Source organism: Orycteropus afer, unplaced genomic scaffold, assembly GCF_000298275.1.
Source record: "Orycteropus afer afer isolate SDZICR_OR568_19922 unplaced genomic scaffold, OryAfe1.0 scaffold00165, whole genome shotgun sequence".
Taxonomy (NCBI): Eukaryota; Metazoa; Chordata; class Mammalia; order Tubulidentata; family Orycteropodidae; genus Orycteropus; species Orycteropus afer.
The window spans coordinates 1659987-1669261 of NW_006921752.1; the positions used below are offsets into that span (position 1 = coordinate 1659987).

The 9275-nt window shown below is 40.3% G+C and overlaps 1 protein-coding gene across 1 annotated transcript in view; it reads left to right on the plus strand.

Moving 5' to 3' along the window:
- Window positions 1-9275, plus strand: part of HSD17B12 (hydroxysteroid 17-beta dehydrogenase 12) — a 241506-nt gene that overhangs the window by 203643 nt on the left and 28588 nt on the right. The window contains exons 8-9 of the mRNA XM_007946515.2: window positions 3760-3841; window positions 5424-5489. Coding sequence (XP_007944706.1) covers window positions 3760-3841; window positions 5424-5489 — 148 coding nt within the window. The remainder of the gene's footprint in view (window positions 1-3759; window positions 3842-5423; window positions 5490-9275) is intronic.

A 9275-nucleotide genomic window follows, 5' to 3' on the forward strand; every position in this document is an offset into this window, starting at 1 on the left:
CATAGATCCCCTTCCAAGTGGATGACAGTGGTAGCCAGGCACCATCTAGTTCTTCTGGTCTCATAGTCATATAGGCTGCAGATGGGATGGTATACCAGTTGCTAGGACTAATTGTTTCCATGAGTCTTTGGTTTCCTTCATTCTTCTTTGCTGTGGACGAGGAGAGACCCATCGTTGCATCTACATGGCAGCTTCCTGGCTTTTAAGATCCCAGTCGCTACTGGCGAGTGAAGTTTTAAGAGTGCATTTTAGTGAGATCAAGATTTAATTTTTAAAATGTAGTTGATAAAGTTAAACTTTCAAAGACTTTTAAATTGTATTGAATTTGTGAGGAATGAAATGAAAAGTCTGAATTGTTGTTCAGAGCCAAACACAGCCGCCCCAGCAAATTTGAGTATAATCGAGCAGATAAGCCAGCTGGTAACACCAGGAAGGACACACTGCGGCTTCTGTGAGAAGCACATCTGCACTGTGACAAACTGGCTGCTGCTTCACTTGCTCTGAAGGAGTGAGGCCGTAATAACTGATGGTAATAGAGAAAAGGTGAAGATACAGCGCTCCCCAGCCTACAAGCATACTTGGGGTGTGGGAGGAGGGTACTAGTTGTCAAGGTTTAGGATTTCTCCTCAAAAAGCATATGGAGTGTTACCTAAGATGGAGTAGTTCTCTTCTCCTTCACTTGTTTGGGTTATGCTTTCAGCTTAAAGGGGGCATATTCCAGCATCCTCAAGTATTTCTTTCTCTCTCTGTTTTTGAAACAGTTTTATTGAGGTATATTTCACATACCATAAAATTCACCCATTTAAAGTGTACTGTTTAGTACGTTATATTCCCAGAACTGTGCAACTATCACCACAGCCGAATTTTAGTGTATGTTCAGTACCCTAAAAGGAGAAATACATTTTAAACGTCATAAAGTATACTTTATTAAAAGTGTCCAATAACAAAAGTGGCTTTTATTCCACTTTTATCAAAGTAATTTCTCATAAATACAGGGAAAATGAACTGACAAGATATTTGCTAATTTGCCAGTTTGTATGCAAACTCTTACCCTTGTACCTTAAAATTAAAAAAAAAAGGAAGAAACAGCTATTCTGTCTCTGAGACACTACCAGAAAAAGAAATAGAATTATTCATTAATACATTGATGAAATATTTCCAACTCTCTAATAATATATTTCCAACCCTAATAATAATTTTTCGATTTGAAATCTGATGTCTGTCTCTAAAATGTTACAGATTAGGAAAACATATATTACTAATAAAAACAAAAACCAAAACCAAACTCATGCCATCGAGTCGGATCCGGCTCCTAGTGACCCTTCCTTGGATTTCCGAGGTGGTATCACTATGGAAGTAGATTGCCCAAACTTCCTTCCGAGGAGTGGCTGGTGGGTTTGAACCTCCAGCGTCCTGGTTAGCAGTCAAATGCCTTAGGCACTGTGCCACCAGAGCTCCCATTACTAATAAGGACTTCTTTTAAAAAACAAACAAGAAACAACACTTGATTCAAAGACATACATTAAAATGAGGACCCACACATCCCTTTGATGGTTGACGTAGCATCTCGCCTAGAGGCTGGCAGATGGACTCGGTGACCTTTGGGGATTATTTCTTTTCAGATTTATGTCTAAAATCACTTCGATGCTGTTTAATCATGTTTCTTTTATTATTTTGCATAAGCAGGGTCCATATAGTCCATTCATTTTTTTCAATAGTCAAAAAAATAGGTCTTGGGGAAGTAAATTCAAAGGAAGAACATGAGAAATGGGGCAGAGGACCTGATCCGGAAGCCAGGAGGTGGAGGGGACAGGTTGCAAAAGCTGAAGAAGGAGACCCACCCCTCTGAGAAGAAGAGATTTGAGAGGGAAGGGTCTCTTGTTAGTTCTGTCTGAAATTCCTAAAACCAAATCTCCATACTTTATCTAAACCACTCGTGCACCCTAACAACTGGCATATTTATAACATCACTTTTTGTAAACTACCAAAAACAAAGTTGCCTTCGAGTCGAATTGGACACGTGGCCACCCTGTGCGTGTCATCTGAGCTGCGCGCCACAGAGTTTTCAGTGGCTGAGTTTTGGAAGTAGATCACCAGGCCTTTCTTTCAAGGTGCCTCCAGTCTTGATTAACAGTATTAACCATTTGCATCGTCCAAGGACTCCTTTCCTGGTAAAATATCGGAGGACTTTAAACTTTCAATAATCCTTAAACATTACAGTAGAAATTGAACTTTCCCTTTTGACAAAAGAAAATGATCTTACATCTGTAGAATCTCTCATGTCTGTAGACAACTTTATTTGTTGTTGTTGTTATGTGCCGTCGAGTTGGCCCTGACTCACAGTGACCCCTCCTTGGGTTTCCGAGGCAGTATCACTACGGAAGTTGCCCAACCTTCATTCCGAGGAGTGGCTGGTGGGTTTGAACCACCAGCCTTCTGGTTAGCGGTCAAGTGCTTTAGCCACTATGCTACCAGAGCTCCTACAACTTTGTTTAGTGCCTGAATATCTACAACCCGAGGAAAGTGGGAGAGCAGAACATGGCCGTTCATTCATTGCCAAAAGGTTTTATTAAGTACCTGTTATCGGCCGAGTACTACACAGAGTGTTTTGAGGAAGAATGTAAAACAAGGGCTGTGACATCCAGAAGCTTAGGGTTTTGTTGAGCGGAGGAAATTTGACACTCATGCAGTGACCGAGTACTACAGCAAGGTAGTACGGGCTAATATGCCAAAATGAAGGCACATGTAGGGAGCACATGATGAGCCCTCATGACATAGTGATTAAGTAACCGAAAGGCTGGCAGTTCAAATCCACCAGTATCTCTCCAGGAGAAAAGGACTGGGAATCTGCTCCCATAAAGATTACAGCCCGGGAAACACCATGGGCTTCTACTCTGTCAAATAGGGTTACTATGAGTTGGAATCGACTGGAATACATACAACAACAATAATAGGAAGCCCAAGAGCATTTGAGAGTAAGAATTTTTTGGTGCTGGGAGAACAATGTGGAACAAAACTCAAAATCATTTGGGGGAGAAAAGGGGGGCCAGGGGACCAGGTTTGCTGGTCTGATAGAGCCTGGTGGAACCATTGAAACTATGGCCCCTAACTGCCCTTCAGGTCTGGAATTGAACCCACAACTGTGGCTTCCAGCCAAGCAAAAGACAGGCATATGACTTAAACATTTACCTGAGGTAAATACACTCCTTGGAGTGAACAATCATGGGAGAAAGAAGGGCTGTTTACGCACAGGGAGACAGCACAGGGGGCAGGAGGGCATGGAGGGATGGACACAGGGAAGAGGTGACTGTTGGGAGGAAGTGGGAGGGGAGCTATTGCACTGTGGTGAATTGTGGTCAGTGTCATGAAACAAAGTATGTGAACTGCTGTATGGAAAGTGAATTTTCTCTGTAAATTTTCAGCCAAATCACAATTTAAAAAAAGAAGAATTCTTGGTGCTGTGGTCAGGGAAGACCTCATTCCACTCGAGGAGACTGTAGATCTGCTCGGTGTTATGCCCTAGATTACTAAAGTAGGGAATGAGCTAATCATAAAGAAGAGCTATTTTTAGTTGATTGAGTTATGCCTCATTTACTGACCAAGCACATCGCACACTGATGAAAGGCAAGGGGAGATGTGAGTTAGAAAAACAGCAATGTCATATTTGTTACAAATAATTAGATATCTTGACCATCATTCATAAAAATTTGTATATATGATTTCATTCTGTTTACTTGGTTCTTTTTTTTTTTTTTTTAGATCAAAAGGGGTAATTGTGAACATCTCCTCCGCTAGTGGCATGCACCCAGTTCCACTATTGACTATCTACTCTGCAACCAAGGTGAACGATATTTTAAGAAACATGTCATTGTAAGAATGAAGAATAATTTTCAGCCTGAGAAATTAACATAGATTTAACTTTCCTAAAATTAAATCCAATAGACTGGAAAAATAAAAGGAAAATACACAACACTGGTTTAAGGAGACCCAGATCTGGTGATGTGCTGATTGGTATAAATGTTATAAATGGACCGCCAGGATTTCAGATCCACAGACTTTTTTTTTTTTCCTCTAGTAGTTTATGATTGCAAAAGTGGTACTTGTTCTTTCCATAGAGATCTGGCCTAGGCTAGTTTGCTCAGTTGATTAGAACATGATGTTAATGAGTGTGATTGGGGCTTTGATACGTGAAAGAGTCACTTTCACACAGCATGGAGTTCCAGCACTGCCACGCGGAGTGGAAGAAGTGCGGCTGGTCAGGACATAACTGCACATAGTAGGCACAAGAGAGGCTGGGTAAGACTGTGAGTATTCACTGACCTTTCTGGGGTGAGACAAGAATTTTCCAGAAACTCTCTGTAAGATGCCATAATTTTTTACAACATTATCATTCACCTCTTCACATTACGACTAGAAAAATTAGAGTACTTACTGCAGGTCGATGCATCATCCTCACATCTATTGTTGAGGCACAGAATACATCTCTGAAGGCAAAGTGACCATTTAGACATTGAAATTAAGCAAGCAAGGGGAAAATGAGCAAAATATAATACACGGTAAGAACTTGTATTGTGTCATGGAGGGAGGGAGCAGAACTCCTGCCTTCTTTCTTTACTTAGCTGTTTGTCCATTGGAAAAAAGAGAAAACAGCAGCCACTGTTCTCAAAAGTTTGGCACCACCTTCTCTTCCCCCTCTATTACTTGCTTTCTGTATGTCTGAAGCGTGCAGTAGGCATGCTTAAGATGAGTGCCGTGATCCTTGAAGTGATTGGTGCGTTCCAACCTCTTACCCCTTCTGCTCCACCTGATGCAATACTATCACCAGTTGCTGTGACTGTCGAGCTGTTATTAATGCTTTGCATTTCAACCCTGAGGTTGAGTCCATATTTGATAAAATGGCACTTTACATGCTACAAATAGGTTGTATTTTCAGAAGAAGATGGGCCGTCACGTCTGTCTTTACACTTCTTGGATCTTGCCATCCCAGAGGTCCAAGAGGATACTTGCTCTTTCCTCTTCTGTTCTGACAACAAAATCCCCATAGAACAGAGTTGAGCAGAGTTCATACTGTATTTCTGCTTGAGTGGCAAGTGGAGAAAAGGAATGCGTCCTTTGTTACATAATAAAAAATACTTTTCTTCTTTGAAAGTAATTTTCTGGGCAAAAAAAAAATAGGATAAGAAGTACCTTTTCTAGTTAAATCCAAATTTGAATATCATATTTGGTGAGAAAATACGTAATTTAGTGGCAGATAAAAACCACTTGAGGTTTTTTTTAAGGTTTTGTCTGCATTTGAAATAAAAAGAATGATTAGAAATTAGAGTGCTAAATAGTTTTATTATTTTTGTTTATTGTTTCCATGGCAACTGATTAAGCAGATTGATGTAATACGTGTGATTTCCTCTCACCCCCACCCCTTCCAGGCTTTTGTAGATTTTTTCTCTCAGTGCCTCCATGTGGAGTACAAGAGCAAGGGCATCTTCGTGCAGGTGAGTGGACTTTGTTTCGGTTGAGTATGCCTGTTTTCCTGTGATTGCCACAGCAACTGTTGCTGTCTTGGCAACGAAAGAAAATCACATTCCTAAGTAAGTGATAGGATGTTAGCACACCATTAAATATACAGTTTCATTTTCCTTTATGCACTTGAGTTTAGATTTTTAAAAATCATTCCCTGGAATGTTTAGGGAATTCCTAAAATAGAACCAAAGGCAGTATAAAAAGTTGAAGCATAATTATCATCGGTTCTTATGGTTTTATTTTGAGAGAATTAGACCATCAATATCTCTTAGCTGCCAGGTATGTGACTGTGTGCAGTGACCCTTGTTTCCAAAGCCAATGTGTAAAAACTACACAAGAGGGTAGAGAGATGAGTGAAGCGAACTTTTACTAGAGTGGGGATGACTGCAGATGCCAGGATGATATATGTGCAATAGTAACGTTTGATTTTATTATATAGCTAGAAGATACAATGCTATGAAAGTACAGTACAAAAGAGGAGAGGAAACAGATGTAGGAGTTTTTATGAGTGTCTAGTGCAAATCAGCTATTGTTCAACACAAAAAAATAATAGTTCATAGTATTTCTATTTTTAAAACCGTCGGGAAAAGTTGTGGTTCTGACCCTTTTCTTGCTCCTGCCTACCACATCTACGTACAGCCTACGTTCAGGATGACAGCTTTCACTACCATGAACCCAGTATTTCGTTCTTTATACCCTGAAGCCCCAGATGATCAATCATAATAATAATAGCAAATATTTGAGGAGATACTTTAGCCAGACACATTGCTGATAAGCACTTTACAGGTGTCATCTCACTGCATTTCATAATGCTCCCATGAGATACTATGATGATCATCAATTTTTTCACGTTGCACAAACTGGGACTTAGTTTAAGCCACTTGCCCCCCATTGAATGAGGACTCAAATCCAGGTCTATTTGGCACCAACACCTATCTTCTTAACCACAGGCTACTTACTACTCCAGGACTTTAGGCATCATAGACAGAGTGGGACACTATTGACTGCCTCTGAGCTGCAGCATTTACTGGGCCACAGAACCATGGGGGATTTGGATGACTTAACTTCTTAGTTTTGTTTCTTCCCTTGTATCTTCAGGCAGTCAGGATGGGCCTAAGTATTATCCAGTTCTGTGTTTGTATACTATGAGTAGACACTGAAACTAAGTCACCAACAGAGGCAGGGAGTGGTAGTGAGATGAAGGATGGGTGGGTGTTTCCTCATCTTCCAGGATTAACTAAAGGTTTTCTACCATACTTCCCCCTTCCCTGTTCCTCAATACCTGTTATTTTAACTAGTCTCTAGAATGTGCTGCGTAGAATGTGTTGTGTTTTGGTGACAAGGAAAGTGGTAAAGCTTTCATGGGAGGAAAGCGTCACATGCCATGTGGTGTACTGTTTTCTCATTCTGGTGAGTATTGTAATCAAGTTACTGATTTAATCATTTTTAAACACCTACTGTGACTAAGCAGGAATCCTAAAGGCCCATTAGTCAATGGCCTATAAGCAGTATGACAAGAAGCTGTGTTTCAATGACATGAGGTTAGTATTGGGGCTTGTGAGCATGAAAATTCTGTCAATAGATAAGACTGTCTCTTCTCTCATTTCTACAACTTGTTTCCCTCAAAATTTTTTCCTCCAGATTCTCTACCTATTAATCTGGTGTGACTAGAAGCCTCTGCAAAAACACATTAGCATTTGTCTTCTGAAGTATTTTACTTTGATAAACTTTTGTTTCTCTAAAATGAAGGTTGGGGAATCTAGTTCCTTAGTGATACTGCCTTGGAAACCCAAAGAAGGGTCGCTATGAGTCGGGTCCGACTCAGCGGCACATAACAACAACAACAATAATGAATTACAAATTATATAACTTCATCAATCATTACCTTTCTCCATAGGAATTCACTCAAGGTTTAAACTTAGAATAATTTTTTGGGAAAAATAGAAACTCAAAAGTTTATGAAGGGAAGTATAGTTGTGGTTTCTGTGAGCACATACCAGAATCCTGAAGTGATGAGAATGATAACTTGGTATTGATTCTGATCAGAGGGATGAAACAGTCTGTTCCAATGAAGCTCAGATTGAAACATTATTTCCTTTGGTGGTGTTTTATATCTCCAGATTTTTTTGGACTATGATTATTTATCATCTGATCTCACCTTCCTCTGTTCCATCCCACATACTGTTTCCTGGGTGATCTTATTAAAATACAAATCAGAAAATGTTGCCTTCCTTTATAGTCCTCCAATATATGCCCACAATGTTTAGGGTTCAGTTCACATTGCACAAGGCTATCTCCTCTTATACCACTACATCGTCCAACCCCACATCAGGCCAGAGTGGACATTGTGGTTCCAGTACATGCTCTGCCCTCTGAAGTGCCCAGGACTGTTTCTCCACTGGCATGCCAATTCCCCATCTCCCTTCCAAGTCTGCTCTACACATTCCTTCTCCGCCCCATTCATACCTGAGCCTGTGGTCCCCTTATCCGTCTCTCATGGCTCAAGTCACAGTTCACCTCCCCTGGGAAACTTGATCTCAGCTTTCTGGTGTATGTAGTTACGCCCTTCCTTCTGCTCTCATACCTGGCATTCTCTGGCCCTCTCCCCATTACACCTCACTGTATTCTTGACAACAGGGACTTTATCCTATTTGTCCCTTGTACACATGTAATCCATGGCACACAGAAGACCCGACCTTTGCACTGTACCTGAAGGACCCTGCTTGTGTGAGGTCATACTTCGCAGTGCACCATCCTCTGCTTTGAAGGTGTTTTGAGTTTCTTTAGTTGCTACCAGATGCCTCTTGTCTTGAATTTTCTATGCCTAAAAGACTTCTGCTCTAATCTTGTGTTGCTAAGTTTCAGTATCTTTTAATCTTTGGAAGGAAAACTCTCTTTTTAGGTCAGCTTCTTGTGGATGCATATTAAAATTGCTCTTTTTTTGTGGAGGAAGAGAACATATTTTTTCAAATTCTAGATAGTTTTACATTAATTCTTCACTAATATTTTCCCTTTGCTTTCTGCTTCCCCTCTTTTCCCTATCTTCTTTCCTGTAATTTTGTAACATTTGTAAAATTTGTTTCAAGAATTCAAGATTTGCCATTATATAAGCACTTCTTAGAAACACAAATAAGTAGGATCAGCAACAGATGCTATAAATGCCCTGCAGTAAATTATAGGTCTGGTAGAGAGTCTGCCTATGGATCTGAACAGTAAATCCTCGAGTGAGCCTTATCAGAAGTGTACTCTGATAGTGAGGAGTGTCTGTTATTATTGCATTAAAATTAAAGCTCAGTCAAAACTATGCTTAAATCTCTCAAAAGGCAAAGTCATAAGTAATCTGATTGGTTAGGTGATGGCTCCTTCTGTGTGCCCTGTGCTGACTGCCTGTCAATGCTGAGCAAGCATGAAGTTGCCTTCCTAAGAGCGTGATTCCTGAGCTCTTATTCACAAGCCGCCTTAGTTTTTTTGGGCTTTTTAAATGTTTTATTTGAACATCATGTCATATCTACAGAAAAATTACAAGAGTAGTGCAAAGATACTTTAATACTCTACCCACATGCACTTCTTATTAACATTTTACTTCATTTGTTTTCATCAGGGGAGCTCTGGTAACGTAGTGCCTAAGGCACTTGACTGCTAACCAGAAGGCTGGAAGTTCAAACCCACCAGCCACTCCTCAGAAGGAAGATGGGCAATCTACTTCTGTAGTGATGTTGCTGTTGTTGTTGTTATGTGCCGTTGAGTCTGCCCCAACT